The sequence below is a fragment of the Malaya genurostris genome, chromosome 2, assembly GCF_030247185.1.
Source record: "Malaya genurostris strain Urasoe2022 chromosome 2, Malgen_1.1, whole genome shotgun sequence".
Taxonomy (NCBI): Eukaryota; Metazoa; Arthropoda; class Insecta; order Diptera; family Culicidae; genus Malaya; species Malaya genurostris.
Window position 1 is genome coordinate 11,646,385 of NC_080571.1, and position 20,421 is coordinate 11,666,805.

The 20,421-nt window shown below is 35.8% G+C and overlaps 1 protein-coding gene across 7 annotated transcripts in view; it reads left to right on the top strand.

Annotated features, from left to right (window-relative positions):
• LOC131427031 (uncharacterized) overlaps positions 1–20,421 on the top strand; it is a 231,662-nt gene that overhangs the window by 139,475 nt on the left and 71,766 nt on the right. For 6 of the 7 annotated variants that reach the window (XM_058589904.1, XM_058589909.1, XM_058589905.1 and 3 more), the window contains one exon: positions 16,669–16,800. The exons of the other annotated variant lie outside the window; for it this stretch is intronic. In XM_058589904.1, coding sequence (XP_058445887.1) covers positions 16,669–16,800 — 132 coding nt within the window. The remainder of the gene's footprint in view (positions 1–16,668; positions 16,801–20,421) is intronic. 7 annotated transcript variants of the gene reach the window in all.

Sequence of the window (20,421 nt, forward strand, 5' to 3'; positions counted from 1 at the left end):
TGAATATAATCTTAAAAGAAATCTTTACCATTGATAATCATTCACCGAGCCCATTTTCGTACATCCTCGAAAGTTTGGAAGTGTCACTCTGCCAGGGCGTGTTCCATCGATGAAAACAGGTGATAATTAGATGGTGTCAGATCTGGTGAATATAGCTGGGTTGCTTAGACTACTTCGGCTGAATGTGGCCTTTTTTCGATTGATGCGATGTTCAAATTGATCTCTCGTGGACGGTAGCGGACGATATAACCTGTTTCATCGAGTTACAGATGCTTGTAGTAGGGATGATACTCGGAAGGCAAAGTATCGATATCTATGGTATCGGGATACCGAAATTTTGGGAATCGATACATGATATCAAAAGGCAATAAAGTATCGATACCTGTAAGTATCAATCGATACTTGCACAGCAATCACTTCAAAATAAAATAAATGAATAAATTCGCGACTTTTGGTCTATTTCAAAGATTATCCGCACTTCACTTTGTGTTGGAGCCATGATATTTTCACATATTTTCTCAAAACTTTTATGTCATAACCTTTATGTCGATACATGAATACTATACTAGAAGTCAATTCCTATTTCCATTACGACGGTACCGAGGACGGACTGAACGAAAGCACCAAGCTCGCGCATGTATTGGTATGACGTGGACTAGCCGTCGTTGAAATTCGTTCTCGACAATCTCGCGTCGTCCCGCAGGCGCACTGAAAGAGAGTGCAACGAGTGTGAAAAATTGAAATGATTGAATTCTCAGTGATTATGGTCTTTATGTGTGCGTTTTCTCTCATTGCACTCTCTTTCAGTGCAACTTTTGGACGAAGCGAGATTGTCCAGAACGAATTTCAACGACGGTTAGTCCACGTCATACCAATACATGCGCGAGCCTGGCGCTTCATCGAAGTCGAAGAAAAAAAAAGAGAGGTGGGTTATATCAGAAACATAATCGGATGGCATGAATTCTAGACCTAAATTCTGAAACTCAATTTTGATGCTAGACTCTGGAACTGAATTATGAAACTAAGTCCAACAATTGAATTCTGAATCTAGATTGTTGAACTGATCACTGTAGCTGAGATCTGTACCCGAATTAGTGACCAGGATTCTCCGATAGTACGATCCAGGATTCAATTTTCGAAATCGGATCGAGAATTTAGCTTCGAAACTGAGTTGTATAATCCAGATCCGGAATATAGTTCATAAATCTTTAGAGTCTAGCCTCTGAATTCAGTTACACTTCTAGAATTGTAAAAGTGAGTTTTGGATCCTAATTCTAAACCAGTATTCTCTAACTGAAACCTGGTTCAGGAAAGCATTTTAGAAAAAAATTCTTTAAATAAAGCTGAGTTTTAGATCTGAACTTAATCCAGATTTTCGGGCTGCAATTCCAGAACTTGAAGTTCAGAACTCAATTTCCGAAGTCTGCATTCTGGATATGAGTTTTGCAATTGTATTCTGGTCTGAACCTCAATTTCAAATCCAGAATTCAATTTCAAAATTTATTTTCAAGTCCAAAAATTTCTTTTCCTAATTTTAGCTCAAGTATCTAGGACTAGAATCAAGATCCTGATCTATGTTCCAGATTTCGGGTCCATAATCCAGACTTAGAATAAAATTCTTAAATTTGATCCAAGTTCCAGAATTCTGGATTTCAATTCTGGCCCTGGATTCCGGACGAGGAACTGAATATTAGATCTGGATTATGAAAATGAAAAATAAAATCCGGTCTTGAATTTCGAAACCAAATTTCAGAACTGAACTCTAGAATTGGATTCTCGACCTGGATTCCGATCTGAACTGAATGAAACAACTACCCTAGAATAAAAGAAGCATCAATTTTGTACCACTCTTCCAGAGGGTAAATTTTGAATAGGCGCCCCATACTAAAGTAAGACGTATTCACGTCAAAAACTGTTCCATCGGTGACGGGTATAGCCTTTTACTCAGTCCACCTGGGTTCGATTCTCAACCCCGCACATAGGGTTAGACCTTTACGTTAAAGCCTCTATATTGAAACAAAAAAAAATATTTCGTAGTAATGGGAATTGACTTCACTCTGTTGCGATACTGTGAGTATTGCGACCTAAATTATCGATACTAACAGTATCGCTCTGATGTAATATCGATACCAAAACTAGCCGATTCTCGAAAGAAAGTATAGATACTTTAAAGTATCGGACATCCCTAGCTTGTAGTACACTACTCCCATCATACCCATAGCGCTGTCTTTTCCTCGAAATGATACGATATTGCACTTAATGTTGATGGTTGTCCTGGTGTTAATTGCCATGTTTTGCGCTTAGGATTTTCAATGTATATATATTTTTCGTCGTCAGTTCCACTTCGTTTTTGTTGTTTGTTTTTTTGTTGTTGCATTTCCATTTGTCGTTTGTTCAGGTCGTGTGGTACCGATTTACCGATCTTTTAAATTCTTCCTATGATGCTCAAGTGATCGGAAATCACTTTCAGATTGACATTAACGCCATCATTTATTGTATTTGTGTATCATTTTTGTCCAGTAATGCTTGTATTGTACGCCATCTTCATACTTTTCGGGTCGATTTTCGTTATTAACAAAAACATTAAAATCGCCTGTTTTGAACCGTTGCACAGTGATTCGAATCGATAAAAACGTGGACCTATTTCAGTAGCTGCCAAACCGTTCTTTTAATGCATATAATTACTTTTAAGAAATTGTTTACAAATATATACCGCGTAATTTGATTCTATCCCTAATTGTTCATGGCCTACTTTGACAAAAAATATAACCACAACTTTATTTCTGAAGAGATAGAATTTTTTTTGCTTCTACAAAGTTTTATAACTATTGAAAATAATTTAATTTGTCAAATATACCAAAAGTCTAGGTCGCACCGTTTCGGATATACAAAGCGTTTTTATGGCAACCCTCTTAAAATTAGTTTTTTATTGATAACTTGTTTCGAGTTATTTTTTTATGCATACTTTGTTTGGAATAATTGAAGAAAATAAAAAATCCCATATTTTTGTTGAAGGTTGTGCATAGGTTTGTTGTTTCCTGACAAAGTTATACAATAATTTACCTATTTTTACCTATGATAAAACTTCACACCAAAGCGAAATATGCCACTTTATGCAGCTGATTTTTACAAATTTATGCTCAATTCCATTGAAAAAATCTAAGTGGAATTCGATGGAACTTTTTTTTCGGCCTTTTTAAAGTTAGTTCAAGTTATAGAATTATGGCAACCCCCTTAAAACTAGTTTTCTAATCATAACTTGTTTCGAGTTATTTTTTATGCATACTTTGTTTGAATTAATTGTAGAAAATATAAAATCCCATAATTTTGTAGATGGTAATGCAAGTTAAACATCTTTTTACCTATTTTTACCTAGGAAAGCGAAATATGCAACTTAATGCAGCAAACTTTTACAATACTTATAGGAAAATATATTACTAATCCAATTTATTTTCCTATGAGAATATCCTGAGTATTGTTCGTGTGACACGTTTTCACTATGCCATGCTGAAACCATGAATGGTTAAGAAACGGAGAGCGTCACGCGTCTGCTATTTCTGTAACTCACTTTTTCGGCGAGCGTAACAGTTCGGCTGAAAAGTTCGTATCGTTTAATAGAAACAAACATTTTTTTGCCAAAATTCGTTTTTATTATTCAACATAATTGCCATCAGAGGCGATACAGCGATTATAGCGATCTTCCATCTTTTCGATACCATTTTTGTAGTACGATTTGTCCTTCGCTTCAAAATAGGCCTCAGTTTCAGCGATTACCTCTTCATTGCTTCTAAATTTTTTACCAGCGAGCATTCTCTTGAGGTCTGAGAACAGGAAAAAGTCACTGGGGGCCAAATCTGGAGAATACGGTGGATGAGGGAGCAATTCAACAGCTCCAAACACTGCTCAGAATCATCAATTCGTTGTTGTTTTTGATCGATTGTGAGCTCACGCGGCACCCATTTTGCACAAAGCTTTCTCATATCCAAATATTCGTGAATAATATGTCCAACACGTTCCTTTGATATCTTTAGGGTGTCAGCTATCTCGATCAACTTCACTTTACGGTCATTGAAAATCATTTTGTGGATTTTTTCACGTTTTCATCGGTAACAGCCTCTTTTGGACGTCCACTGCGTTCATCGTCTTCGGTGCTCATATGACCAGTACGAAATTTTGCAAACCACTTACGAATTGTTGCTTCGCCCGGTGCAGAGTCTGGATAACACTCAACAAGTCATTTTTGGTATCGGCGGCACTTTTTTTCATCAAAAAGTAGTGTTCCATCAACACACGAAATTCCTTTTTTTCCATTTTTTTCACAATAACAAAAGTAGCTTCACTCAAAATGCAATATCTCACAAACTAATAATCAGACAGCTGTCAAATTTATACACGTATCTTTTGAAGGTTCGTACTAACTGAAAATGGTATGGATTTAATTCTAGTGGCGCCCTCTCATAGAAACGATACGAACTTTTCAGCCGATCTGTTAGAGATGGGCATTTCGCTCCTGAGCTATTCCAGTGAATCGAATCTTCAAAGTGAACTGATAGCTCACAGCTCTTTTTAAAAGAACCGCAGCTCACCAGTTCACTGCACTGGTAAGCAGGGATGCCAGATTCACAAATTAATCTGTGTTTCACAGATTTTCAACCTTTTGCATAGATTTAAAAAATGGCACAGAGTTTCACAGATTTCTGAAAATGGTCACAGATTTATACAGATTCTGAAACCGATCACAGATTTTTGAAATTGATTACAGTTCAGCACCAAAAATTACAGAGCGGTAGGAAATAGTGAGACTTTTTTTACTTACCAAAATGATTCCGATCAGCTATTATGGAAACGGGAAAACGTGCACAGATTTTGCACAGACAAGTTTTTGGTTTGATCACAGATCTTCGACTCTTGAAGAGCGAGTGTTCGTTCTTCCAAATGTGTATCTATTGAGCCATTGTCAATAAGAAATCTTACCTCTCACTCAGTAGGCTAAGGTACATTCAGGGATGCCACTTTTGCAGATATTCTCAAATATGACATAAACATAATTCGCAGACAAGTTAGTTCGCATAGCATCGTTCTTTGTGCATCAATGACTTCGATCATGCATATGAAAGAAAAATGGAGTAAGAAAAACGGCGCAAAAATTAAACGACGCTCAAAACAAACCTTCAGTTCAATCTAAATGAGCTGATGAGCTGATACATTCAATCGATTCTCTTTAGTGAGCTGATTGGTTCGGAGTTGCTCACCGGTATGAGCTGCTTCGCACATCTCTAAGTGAGCGTCGCACGATCAACATATCGTCTTAAAAAACGTGTTGTTTCGCGATAACTTAATTTATTTACATCTCTTCGTAAAGGTTTGTACTTTTGCAATACTTTTTCATATTTTGTTTGAAAAACATTTTTCCATTTTTCAAATATGTGTTGAACTTTTGATAATTTTTCGGATTTTCAATATTTAAAACTAACTTTGAAAAGGCCTAAAAAAATTGCATCGAGTTCCACTTAGATTTTTTCTAATATTGTTAATTGTCAAAAAGTAATCAAAATAAAAACCACAACAATTTGCTTAAGTTGCGCGTGCAAGCATGAGCTTGTTTATGCGTGTTTACGCGCACTTTGTAGTAGATACTTAGGTTATAGAGGTAGATTCTACGTAGATAAATCCAAAAAACTGTTTTTAAAATAAAGTGAATATATCTCAAAAGATAATTTTTGTACAGGGTCCGGCACTCGAAGTGTAACCAATTAAAAAGGCCATAAATTCAGTTTGGAAAATTACTTTTACTTAATTCAAAGTACAAAATGTGTAAAAATAATACAAAATTCAGAATCAATTCTCTTTTGCTCGATATGACCACCTTTTGCCTTGACTTGATGACTTGAGAGAGCGAAGGAGTTGCTTCGTTTGGCCGAAAGCGGTCAATTTCCGAACAGTGTATTGACGAGAAAATTTGTCCAATTGAGCAATTCGTAAACTCTCAAAACGATAGGGTTTACTTGACCGACCGTTCATACGAGAATTTGAGTCATCGATTGGCCACCAGGAGGCAGCACCCGCAACAGATAATGGTTTGGGCCGCTGTAACCGCAGATGGGCGCTCTCCAATCGTTTTCATCGAGCCTGGCGTCAAGGTAAATGCGACATATTATAGGGGAAGGAATTCTGGAGGTTGCTTTGAAGCCGTGGGCAGACAAACATCTCGGTGGCAGACCATGGACGTTTCAGCAGGACTCGGCACCGTCTCACAAAGCTCGAGTGAACCAAGAATGGCTGAAAAACAACGTTCCGAACTTCATCACGTCCACACAATGGCTCTCGAATTCACCAGATGCGAATCCAATGGATTATTCTCTTTGGGCCATTTTGGAGAGCAAAGTCCGAACTAAAAGATACACCAGTCTCGAGGCGCTGAAAAAAGTTATTGTCCGCGAGTGGGCCAAAATACCTGCAAGTCACATTCGGCCAAACGAAGCAACTCCTTCGCTCTCTCAAGTCATCAAGTCAAGGCAAAAGGTGGTCATATCGAGCAAAAGTGAATTGATTCTGAATTTTGTATTATTTTTACACATTTTGTACTTTGAATTAAGTAAAAGTAATTTTCCAAACTAAATTTATGGCCTTTTTAATTGGTTACACTTCGAGTGCCGGACCCTGTACATTATTTATATCTTCAGCAAAAATACTTCAAATGTTTTTTTCTTCAAAATGAGATAAAAATTAGTACTACCCCCAAACAAAATTAGGGTGCCATTTTCAAAAGAAGCGAAATATAATCTTGTAAAACTTCTTCGAAGACACGTTAGCTCTTAAAAATCAGTGAAAGTCAGTACAGACTTTTGACCGTCTTTTTCCAGTTTTGGACCACTGTGCGTTGAGAGAGGAATATCGCCACAAGAATTCGATGACCTCTGATGCCTCCTTCTTCTAATTAAACAATAATCCTAATGAAAGGCACCCTCATATAGAGAACAAAGATGTTTTCTACATTCAAAATGACAATTCACACAACGAGCAGATTGTTATTTCTTCCGGAACTAACAATGCGTGGATTACGATTAAACTCACTTCACTTATTCGATTGCGGGCGCATCATGCTTATTTATAAACTGCTGGCAGTTTCATTTCGACATGTCAATCTTCACATTTGCCCCTTATTTGCGCCTGTCAGATCACGTTGTCGAATTGTTGGAAACCACAATCGATGTCAATCAACCCCGCTTGAGTCCCCCACGGGTATTCAAAGTATCAGATAAGGTTCACAGTTTACACTTGTGAGTCATTTACAGGAACGTTTTGAATATTGAATTGTTTCCTTTGAATTCCACTAAACTCGGTTACTGATATATGTTGAGTGTGTAAAAATTAAACCCGTAACTATGATAACTATAATGAATAATAATGGGAGATTAGACAGTTTAGGTATAAAAGTACACACTTCAACAAGTTTGTTTCGTCGAAGATGTTCGTGTAAAAATTTTCATGATCAATCAATGCTATTTCTTCAAGCTCATTTCTACTGTTTGTCAGTTAATTGAACAACCGTAGCTAGATTTCTTAAATTCTATTAAAAACCATAGCCGATGAAGTGAGCAGCCACGAGTCGATTCCAAAGGTCTAATTGAATTACCCAATTCTCGAAAGCCCAAAATAGGCCACCGCAATTGGTGATTGGTTATTGCTTACTTATTCCGATAGCGGTGTAGCGGGTAATTTATTGAAAAATTACCTGTTCGTCTACCCCCAGCACGGCAAAACCACGAGCGAGCGGTGCCATGCAATATTACCGAAAAACGATGATGATTGAGTGGTTGCAATTTCAAACAAAACAAATCCGTTCGTGCCGGCGACGGGCAGCCACGGAATCAGTTAACTGTTTGAATGAAATAATAAAAAAAAAGTAAGAGAACTGAATCCACGGTGGTTGAGCGAATGAATACAAATGTAGCTAAATGGGCGAGTGTACGGTTGAATTGAACGCAAAAAAAAAAACGCTCGCCTACGAAATTGGGTGTCGGATATTTTTACTTTGTCGCTTTCTTCTATCTACTTGCTTACCTGTTCTGCTGAACTGCTGCTATGCTACTTTTCTCACCTTATATGCTTCCTGTCCAATCTTTCTTTTTTTTCAATAGTGGCGGTAATTTTGGGAAATTATAGTGTTTTTTTGAGTGATGTCTTGTTTGCTTCTTTTGACACAACAGATTGATTGTAGCTATTTTTTCTCTTGCCACGGTCGACAACGGTAATTGGAGAAGCGTCGCCTGGGAGACGGCTACCGGTCAAGCAACGGAACGAATCTGTCGTGCCTGTTTGTGTGTTGGTTATTAAAACGGGACTAAAATATATAACGTTGGCTCGTTCGGATGTTGTCAATGCACCACGTCCCTAATCATCTATTTCAGCATCTATCATACTCAACACGCACACACAGAAACACGGTTTTTCATATTACGGTGGCAGTGGTTTTACAAAGAAAAAACATGAATAAATGCACAATAGAACACATATCGCTGGTTATGAAAATATAAGGTGTTTTATTTGTTGGCAAGGTTAATTTTGTGGTGGCTAATTATAATGATGTGTTAATCACTTGGACGAGGTTCGTGAAAGAAAGGTGAAGATGTTTGTGCAGTGTGCGATGAACGATTACTCAGCGATAGAGGACGTATGCAAATCAAATGTATTATCGTTCGAATTTGAATCTTTATGGATTATCCTTAATTGAAGAATTGCCAGTTCTGGTGAAACTGGCAAATATAAATTAATTTTTGGTGATTTTGTTCTATACTGTGTTGTTCTATAAGTTGAATAACATTCGCATGTTCTTGTTGAAAAAAAAGCAACTGCGTTTATTTTGTTCTGTGTGTTGTTTTGGCACGCACGAAGCATTTCTCGTAGATCTTTGTACTTATATTGGTATATAGTTATATTTGAATTGAAAATTATTTCCAATCAGTGGATATGCACTCTAACTCATTTAGAATCAGTTGTATACGAATGAATGCTTGAATGATTCTTCTGAGTGTTTTTCTGGCTATTTCGTTATCCTGGGTAGAAATAATTTGCGAACCATTAACACATTTTATTATTAAAACCAAACATCTCAATGTTAGAAATTAACATTATTTAGTTTGAAATAAAAGTTAAAATATTTAAATTCGAAACAAAGTCTGCCGAAGAAAATAGCAACAAAATATAAAATTCTGTCATACGAATGTCAAAGCAAGAATAAAATATTTATAGAAGACGAATTTTTTGGTTGTTTGGTATTCTATCATTCAGAATAGGATAATATCATAAGTATTCATGTTATCTGATACTGATGTAGTTTATTAAATAGTATTTTATTTGAACATAGAACTACTGGTTCAATTGAACTTGATGAAATTAGAATATCTCATCAATAACTAAGATATAATAACTAATTTTTATGCTAAACAGATATTGTACAATTTGTTGATTCCTTTGATTAAATATCGAGAAAATATCAAGTATCGCTATGATAATACAGTAACATCAAATCGATATGATGGTAAAATTTGTTACTATTTAGATCTTTGTTTGTTATTTACGTCTACCCGGGATATTACACCAAAGACACTCGAACAATAGTACGTGAATTAGCGAAATTTCACATATGTTGATGAAATCATATTACATATTTAGACAAAACACAAAAAAATGATGTGGTTTTTTTTTCAGAATACTGTTTACTAGTCTGGGAACCTATTAAAATATTTAATGCATTAAGAAATATCTTGCTTTCGGCCAGCAGCAACACTCAAATGGAAATTTAAATCCATATAAGAAGAGTTAAAATGTAGAATAATATCCTACCGGAAGGGATAATCCGGTAACGTCTTACTTGAGCATATAGGCAACATTAAACATTCTCTTCTATCAAAAACATTCAGTTTTGTTAATTAACTTTTTGCAAAAAACTGTTGGCATTCCAGCAGAATAGCAATAGGCTACTTGCCCAAACAGAAATCTCTCTAATGAAGACGTATCATACATAAATATTTCAAGACATTAAAGCAGTTGTCAAAATCGCAATATGCTAACTACTAGCACTACTACTGACCGTCGAAGCCTTCATGACATCAAAATAACTAAAATATTGAAAATTCTTCATTCAAGCAGCAGCAGATAATAGTGATATTAAATCAAATCAATAAAGTTAATTTACTGTAATTCTAAATGAAACTCACAGAGGACTTTTATTTATGCATTAAACCCAGTTTATATAAATTGATCTAATTATTGGAGGTTATTTCGTAAAAATCTCGACACTTTTGCTTCACGTCATAACGTCCATAACAACTCTTACCCGGTAACTTTTTTTTATTTCATATCCACTTCTCAAGCATTTCTTTTGTATCTTTTACTTTTTCTTTATTCTTTTTGAGTTCTCGTTTCATCATTTCGATTGAATGTAGTTCTGGGCTATCCCATGGAGGTCAAAGAGGCGGGTGGGTTATGTCACAGACATAACTGGAGCACATGAATACGAATAAAACTGACATGCTTCTTTCTCAATTTCGAATACAAAGCGGTTTTTATATGCGTTTTTTACGCGGCGTTTTTACGTGGATTTCCGAATAACGCGGTTTTTTACGCGGATTTCAGAAGATACGCATTTTTTTTATGCGGATTTCCGAAGTATTTTTTTAAATTAATCTAGATATCGACGTTTCATGCATTCCTAAGACATTTTACAAAAAAAATTAAGGATTTAGCGTTTTTTTTCTATGCGAATTCAAGTTACGCGGTCGTCCCGGAGTCGATTTTTTTATTTGTGAGATTACACCATATCTCAACGTTCCATGCATTTCTAAAACTTTTAGAACCCAAAAAAAATTTGATTTCGGTAATCTTTAAATTTTCCTATTGTCAACGTCGACTTTTTTCGAATTTATTTTTCTTAGATTACACCAAATCTCAACGTTTCATGCATTTCTAAGACATTTGGCATAGAAAAAATTCTTTAGTTTTGTGGTATTTTTACGCCTATTTCCGAAGTTACGCGGTTTTTTACGCGAAATCCCGAATTTTTTTAACCTGGTATGTATCTCTGCGTAAAAAGAGACCTCAGTATATAGATAATCGTTCACTTCCAAAATTCGAACGGTTCATCTATACTAAAGTACGACAAATACAGTTTTTTTTGTAGATTTGGATACACAGTAGAGGTAAACTTCGCATAATCTTTTGGGAATTTTTTAATGATTCTAAAAAGAACTGATTTGCGATGTTTACAACTGTACTGTTTGTTTAGTACTGTAAACAAACTCGCATGGATGCGTGGTGCGACAGAAGAAAATTTTCAGAGCGAAACTACGCGATTGGAGTCCGATTTAGAGCGACCCCAGGTTGCTAAAACAAACTCTTCGAAAGTTGTTTTGGCGAATCAGGGTCAGCTCTCGGGCTGCTCTGATCAATAAACGAAAACGGTATAAGTTTACTTCCAAACACGAACCCGTATCCGACCCGAACCCAAAAACATATCTTTTTCTGTACCGTCGGGTTCGGGTTTGGGTCTTGTTTCGGGTACAAATACCCGAAACTCAACTATTTCTGCTAACTTAAATGTTTAGTTATTAATGATTATCTTTGATTTGATCATAAACTGCTGATCAGAACAAGATTAAGTTCTACCCATTCTTCCAAAGGGCAAATTTTGAAAAGACACTCCATATTACAGTAAGACGTATTCACGTCAAAAACGCTGCTAAAGAAAAATCTTGGAAATTTGGTTAGTTTCAATTAATTTGGAAAGAAGTTACAGCCAGGTGTAAATGAGACAATAGTATTGTGTTCATCAATGAGAATTCATTTTTTTACCAGAGCAGTTTGGATTTCGCCATGAACATTTACTCATCAACTTGTCAGTGTAACGAACATGATAAAAGCAAATAAACCTTCTGGGTTATCCACTGGAGTTGCTCTTCTAGACATAGAAAAAGCATTCGACAGTGTTTGGCACAAAGGTTTAATATCAAAAATGTCTGATTTCCAGTTTCCTTTTTATTTGATCAAAATGATTCAAAATTATTTAACTGATCGTACTCTTCAGGTTAGCTATCAGAATTGTAAATCTGAATTGCCACCCTTACGAGCCGGTGTTCCGCAGGGTTCGAGCGTAGCTCCAAACCTGTATAATATTTTCACTTCTGATCTTTCAAATCTACCCGTTGGTTGTCAGAAATCGCTATTCTGTGATGACACAAATCTGTTAGCCACAGGTAGAAATCTAAGAGTGATCTGCAGTCGCCTACAAAGAAGTTTAAATATTTTCAGTGATTATCTGTCAAAATGGAAAATCAAGCCAAATGCAGCAAAAACGCAATTAATTATTTTTCCTCATAAGCCAAGAGCTTCTTTTCTAAAACCAAACAATAATCACATTCTCAAATTGAATGGCTTGGAATTGACATGGTCTGATCAAGCTAAATACTTAGGTTTAACGTATGACAAAAAACTCACTTTCAAGGATCACATTGAAGGAATCCAGGCAAAGTGTAATAAATATATTAAATGCTTATATCCTCTTATAAACAGAAATTCTAAGCTCTGTCTAAAAAACAAATTATTAATTTATAAATAAATTTTCAGACCAGCCATGCTTTAAACAGTACCACTTTGGTCAAGTTGTTGTTCCACCAGGAAGAGAATGCTTCAAAGGATTCAGAATAAAATTCTGAAAATGATTTTGAAGCGTCCTCCCTGGTTTAATACAAATGAGTTACACAGACTCACAAATATAGAACCATTAGATGTAATGTCACATAATATTATAAGCAAATTCCGACAAAAATCGATGCAATCTTCAATTGAATCGATTCGCTCTCTGTATTAGTTAGTAAGTTAGTATATAAGTTCCTTTTCCCCATTACACAATACAAGTAGGTTTAGAATTTTCCCTACACAAAAATCTCAGAATTGCGGAAGCAAATGATATCCTCATGGTAATAACCAAATCATATATATAAAAGGGCTGAAAAGTCACCACTTGTGGCTGAACACCCAATTTAAATCCTAATAATTTAATTTTAACTCATATTCCAATAAATAGCTATTTAAAAAAAAATTTGTGTTCATCCTTTAAAAGCGAAAAGTGAAAAGCGAGAAGAATTTGTTTAAATCAAACAACAATCCGTTCTTTGTTCATTTAAAAATTCTGGTACTTGCCAATCATATTCTAATTACAATTAAGGTGCGGCATAGCTCCTAAAACGTGTGGATATTTACATGAAGGTTAAAATCATTGTAAGGATGTATCTTCGACCTTAGCCAAACTAATTGTTTAAAAGAACAAATAATTTTTCAATGTTTTGTCTTCACGTGACATATCAGTACTGATCATTATTGATTTTGTAAATTTTTACCCAAATTTTTGTGAATATACTGACTAATTGACCGTGATTTTATTCCTAAAATGTAAGATGAATAATTTCACGTCAACGATGTTTACACAGGACTGCCATAAACCATAGAAAATCAGTTACATAGCATACTGAGTAGCTCAATTATGTCGTTTTCGCTTGATGCCAACCCTAACCCAGTTTCCACTCCAACTGCTGTCAAACCGTTTGTTTGAAGCCAGTTTCGAACCTAGTTTCAACGTTGTTGAACTGAAAATCGAGTCAGTTTCGAACCTGGTTTTTATATCGGGTTTGCTAGAACCCTCGTTGCTAAGTGCGAAATCAAAATAGTTTCGTGAAAAGTGTTTGTTTTATGAAACTACCCTGGGTTAGTTTCAGTTTTCTCAAGCGAAAACGACATTAGTATACTGAGTAGCTCAATTAGTAGAACGATTTCCATGAATAGAAGAAAGTTGCCGGCTTAAGTCGGGTGCCTGGGGTTATTTTTAAGCAAATTTTCACGATCCTTCACGATGAAAAATCCATTGCCGGTACCATGATTAAAAACTCATGAAACGTGTCTTCATACGTGAAATCATACCTTCTATTCATGATTTCATGAGCAAAATGAAAATTATGAACTTAACTTATCTCACATGAAAATTTTCATGATATAAATCATTAATAATACACAGATAAAAATATTTTGTGAATTTACATCTATTTTCATGCACATATTTGGAGCAGGCAATTAAACATATAATTACTTTACTATTCTGTACGTTTCGTTACGTGCTGACATCTATAAAATTTCACTGCTTTCAAACCGGAAACTGAAAAAAAGCAGTGAGGATACGCGGATTTCCGAAATTACACGTTTTTTAATGCGAATTTTTAAACTTAGTTGCAGACATTTGGCAAATAAAAATTCGACGGATTTATGTTGTTTTTTTCTACGTGGATTTCCAAAGTGACCCGGTTTTTTTGAGTGCGGTACGTATCCTCCGCGTAAAAACGATTCGATTGTATTTCTCGTACACTGAAGTCTTTTTTTATGCGAGTTTACGTACCTCATAAAAAAACCGCATAACTCAGAAAATTCGCATAAAAAAACGCATAACTCTGAAAATTCGCATAAAAAAGTCGCATAAAAAAACCGCATAAAAATAGACCTTAGTGTATTCCAAATGTTATGAATGGACCACCTAAGACGCAGCCGCGGTCAACATTTAAATGAAATTATCTTCAAAAAGTAAATGTCATGTACCAATCTAACGTTTAAAATAAAGAACCGATGAGATTTTGCAAATTTTATGCGTTTTATTGTTTAAAAAAGTTCTCAAGCTGTTAAAAAATCACCCTGTAGATGGTAGACAAAAGATCGGAAATATTCAAAGACCACATTATTTGGTATATTTTGAGGGTTGAATTCCGGTTCTAAAAATGAATAAAGTGAATTATAATTTCAGCAAATAGTCTATTTTCATGTCATTCAAATGCACTATGAATAGTTCTGATAGCATGAAACATTTAGTCAGAATTTGCTGTAACTTAAGCGTGTCGCATCTTGTATTGATGGGTATATCTTGAGGCGCATTCTTGTTATGATTCCCGATGATGTTTTGTGCAGTATGATTTCTGGTGCTACGTCGTTAAATATTGGGTATCGTTTTTTGTAGTTTTATGAAGTTCTTTATTGTTTCGATGATTTTTGAACCAGATTTGAAAATCTACCCGATCGTTTGTATTAAACTATGTGTAAAAATCGTGTAAAAATGAACATCTTAAAAAATTTCATATAAAAATAGGGGAAATACTAAAGTAAAGTCGCTAGGAAAAAAAACTCATTGCCATTACCCTAACCAAATTTTTCAACAATTCGTTTGAAAAAAGGCACATTTTGTTCTTGATGCATTTTAAAATACTTTTGAGAATCAATACTGACAGTGGAACAATCATTACTAACGTAATTAAACGAAGTTTACTCATCAAGATTATAATTATTATTTGTCGTTATGCCATGGTTAAACCGGTTTTAAATTTTATTTGTAGACTAAGCAAGAAAATGTATATAAAGCGTGTTTGATTTTTTTCCATAGAAACCTTTACTTGGCCTTATCAATTGCAAGATATCGCAGTTCATAGAAAAATTGTCATGTTATGTGATACGAATTCTCTATCAGTATAAAACAAAACATTATAATTAGTCATAATTTCATAAGGATACGAAATTATGATTTCTTAAGCATGTCATCGGTAACTGATTGTTTTCCATGTTGACTTTTCAAGTAACTGCCAACTAGCAAAAGGTAGGCTACATCAATATGAATATATAATATATTATGAAGTTTCTTGCAACGTGAATCATTTACCTGTGATTCGACCGTATGAATCGTATGAAAGCGAATGAAAATATAAACTACAAAGACCTGGCAAATATTGTAGGTGAAATAAAATTAAATTTACTATTGCTTTTCTTTATTCAAAAACTACTCAATCTTCAAGGGATGTTTTGGAAATACTTCTACTCGCATTGTTTTATTACAATATGAACTAACTTATCAAAAATTCAATAGAGACTTGCAGTTTCAATTAGCTTCACGCATCAAATCAATCGATGGCTGCGAAAGCTTAATGAAGCTATTGTTCTTGTATTGTAAAGAAGCACAAGCTGAGTGAACCGACCGGTGCTGGTTGCATTTGAATTCGTTGTAGGAAGGAATAACTAAATATACCATCATTAAGGTAGACAATTGACACACCTTAACCGCATAAACCGAGACGTATATTTTGTTACAGTCAGGATTACGTCGGGAAATAGTCAAGGTTTCAATTTTACACTTTTGCTGATACGAGCGACTTGCCATTACAAATGCAACCTATTCATCCTAATCCGAAGTACAGTGCTGTGGAACTAAAAACCATCATTAAGGCTTAACTTATCAATGGTATGCTGGGTATTTTTGGTGAAATCGAAATCGCACAGATAAATTGCAACACAGCACTCTCGTATACAATAGCATTCCAATTGCATACTGAACCAATCGCATCCGCACCCACATCGCACACCAAGTGTCACCTCTCACCATCACACCACCCGAACCGAACCAAGTTCTGTGCTTTCTCCGTCACTGGCCGAGCACCTAACAAACACTCATCTGCCATACTAGCAAGCTAACCATCGGGACTGGCGGGAATTAGGTATTTGTAGTAAGCCAACGGATGTACCACTGCCACCGTGATAATTAAACCAGATCCTCTTTTTCTTTCTTTCTCTTTCTCTCCCCTCGTCTAGGCACGATCCGACAGTTAGAGAGTACCTGTGTGCTTGATTCCGACTTTGGGTTCATAATAAATTGTGCATTCAAAAAGTCCGGCCTGTTTCGAGTGCGGAATCTCGGGGGCGTCAAGGCAACCTTCGGGTTAGGTAATGATCATTAGAGTCTAAGTGAAATTTATGCTTCCATTTTGTTGCAACCGGTGCGCCACAACAATCGGGTTGGAGCTTCCATGCTCGATGTGCCACGAAATGAACTAAAAAAGAACATATTGGTGCGAGCTTCATCATCAACAGACACACACCCTGATAAGAGGCGAGTGCACAGTGTGCATGCCGATAGCTCTCTGTCTGAATGTATGTATGTATGTATGTATGTGTGTGTGGGCGTATGTGTACCAGTGCGGATATGCATGTCCATGTTGTGGTGCTATTTACACTCCCACCGTTAGCCATTTATAACTCCATTACCGACCGACCGCGAAAAGATATATTCACTATCATGGACCGAAGCAATGTTAACGACTAATTTCCGCTGTGCGGTGAAACAATATCGCACGTTTAAGTGGCACACAAAACACGGTAGTATTCAATTTACCTTTAAAGTGCTTCTCGGCAATAATTCCACTGTTAATTGGTACTCTTGAGTTTTAGTTTTCTGTGTTGTGAATTAGTCGAATGTGAATGGAATCAGAGCAATGATGACTGCGGAATTCTCATGATTTTCACTGTTAAGCCTTTTAGAAGAATGTGCTTACGTATTATTTACAAAGGATTTGTTTTGTTTAAATTCCACCACATTCTTTTGAATGATTTCATTATTCTCTTCAGTATATGTCAACTATGCAAACTATTTACGAGTACAAGTTCTTTTTCGGTTTAGTATCTGTTTACGTACAATGGGTTTTGAATCGTTAGCTGATTATAACATAGAAAGTGGTAGTGTTCAAACTACTTTGTGGAATGGAAAGAAAAAAATCCTTAATGCGCCATAGATTCTTCAGTACACGAATTGTGAATATTTTTTTTAGATATCACGCATTCTTAGTCAGCTGACCCTGTAATGAAAAACAGGCTGACCTTCTCATCGGTCATGGCTAAGGGGCCGGATAACTGCCTACTACATATTTAATAAAATGTTCCATTGTATTATCTTTTGAGTATTTCCGTTGCCTTTGACAAAATAGCTCATTTTCTATTGCGTTCGTCATTTCGGCGGTTTTCTTGAAGAAATGTTCTGCAAAAGTAATAATTTCCTTACGACTAATATTACTTACTAATTTCCTTACGACCAATATTCTTTTACGCTTGCATTTTTCGATGAGAATCTTTTTAGATGTTTACAAGGAACCACAAAGGACAAAAAGATCCAATAGTTGCGTATAAAATAAACGAATGGAAAAAAGAACATCGACACTGTTTTAGTTTTATTTTCAAGTTGTTTAAACTGAGGGTTTCTTGCTTCACAAGATCCTAAAACGGATGTTGATCATATAAGCTTTTCGCTTCTTTTTCCCTAAACCATAAATAAAACATTCGATAGTTAGGCTCTACCGCATTTTCCAATCGACAACTGACGATTAAGATTAAGATAACTTTTTTCTTCGAATCATTGACGTTTAATTCTTTTGAGTGATTCGAGATAATTACCTTAACGGGGAATAAACTTTATGATTGGATTATTGCATTAGAGGGCCGCAACGTATTTCACACTTAAAACCGATTCTCGAGCTCGGCATAATGAAATGCCAAATTAGATCGGCAATACGAAATTGTACTGATTTCTCGGTAATCCACGTGTTCTTTTCAGAAATTCGTTAAACTAAAATTCTGATATTTTGATGAAGCACTTTTTGTTGCCGATGTTTGGCAACAAAATTAAAATTGATAGTAAACAACAAATATAACAAAATCAACAAATCCGTTTGTCAAAGATTTCAAACAATGTGTTAGCTTCTACTGAAATTCGGTGGGACACTTGTCATCTAATGTCTCCAGTCGACCAAACACAGATACGTTGTAATTTCTCGGGGAGCTGGAAAATGTGTATTTTTTTATTCAATGGCATATTTATAAAGCAAATTCAAGGCACAGGTGACAAAAGTGACAACTTCAAGAAGTGTAAAATGTATATAAATTGGGCGACGAAAAAGATTCCGACATCGCATGAAAAGATAAGTGAAATTTAAAACTATCTACTATTCATTAGAAATGGTCGGGTAAACAATTCCTTAAACCCGAACCCGATCGGAAATAAAAAACTTTTACCTATAAATGACCCGAACCCAAGAATATTTTTTCTTCCAAAACTGAACCCGATAAAAAATAAAAATCTTTACTCGTACCCGACCTGAACCTGAAAACATCGGGTATTCGCGTTTGAATACACCTAAACCTCCGTTTACGTAAACTTTTTTTACGTCACCTCTTTTCACGTAACTCTTTCTACGAACAAAATCCCAAATAACGAACCTGCTTCGTAAAAAGAGGTTTTTGCGTACAATGAAAATCATTTCTGGGTAATTTATATTCCATGGAAGTTACTACAATATGGGTATTTTCGTAACGGATTTGATGAGTAAATGTCGCAAAACGATGTTTGGAATGGTTCTGAAATCCAAGATGGCGACTTCCGGTATATTGACATTCCTCAAAACCCCTTACAATATTCCTTAAAGCCCCTACAATAACGGGTTTGATGAGTTGATGTCGGAAACGATGTTTGAGTTGGTTCTGAATTTTGCTTTAGTTCCTTATGTGTAGAATTTCGCTTTATTTAGGACACAAGTTCAGCAGTTTCAACAGTCTTGATAATCTGATTTGACTGGTATTTTAGTATTTTTTATTAAATTCGGCTATAATTTAGATCTGCAGCAGATATTATACTACTGCTTCAAAAATGCAAACGCCTACTCACGAAAACCGTGCCAAAATAAGCATATTGTGAAGGTATTCGAGCAGTTCGAGTAATATCGACACATATTGTGAGGGTTTTCAAGGAATATCAATAACCATCTTGGAATTCAGAATCACCTCAAGCATTGTTTTCCAACATGTACTCATCAAACCCGTTCCGAAAAAACCTGTTTTAATCCACCTAGTGGTGTAATGATGCCTTTCTCATATCAATCAAACTATCATACAGGGTCCGGCACTCGAAGTGTAACCAATTAAAAAGGCCATAAATTCAGTTTGGAAAGTTACCTTTACTTAATTCAAAGTACAAAATGTGTAAAAATAATACAAAATTCAGAATCAATTCACTTTTGCTCGATATGACCACCTTTTGCCTTGACTTGATGACTTGAGAGAGCGAAGGAGTTGCTTCGTTTGGCCGAAAGCGGTCAATTTCCGAACATTGTATTTTCTGACGAGAAAATTTTTCCAATTGAGCAATTCATAAACCCTCAAAACGATAGGGTTTACTTGACCGACCGTTCATACGAGAATTTGAGTCATCGATTGGCCACCAGGAGGCAGCACTCGCAACAGATAATGGTTTGGGCCGCTGTAACCGCAGATGGGCGCTCTCCAATCGTTTTCATCGAGCCTGGCGTCAAGGTAAATGCGACATATTATCGGGAAAGTATTCTGGAGGTTGCTTTGAAGCCGTGGGCAGACAAACATCTCGGTGCCAGACCATGGACGTTTCAGCAGGACTCGGCACCGTCTCACAAAGCTCGAGTGAACCAAGAATGGCTGAAAAACAACGTTCCGAACTTCATCACGTCCACACAATGGCTCTCGAATTCACCAGATGCGAATCCAATG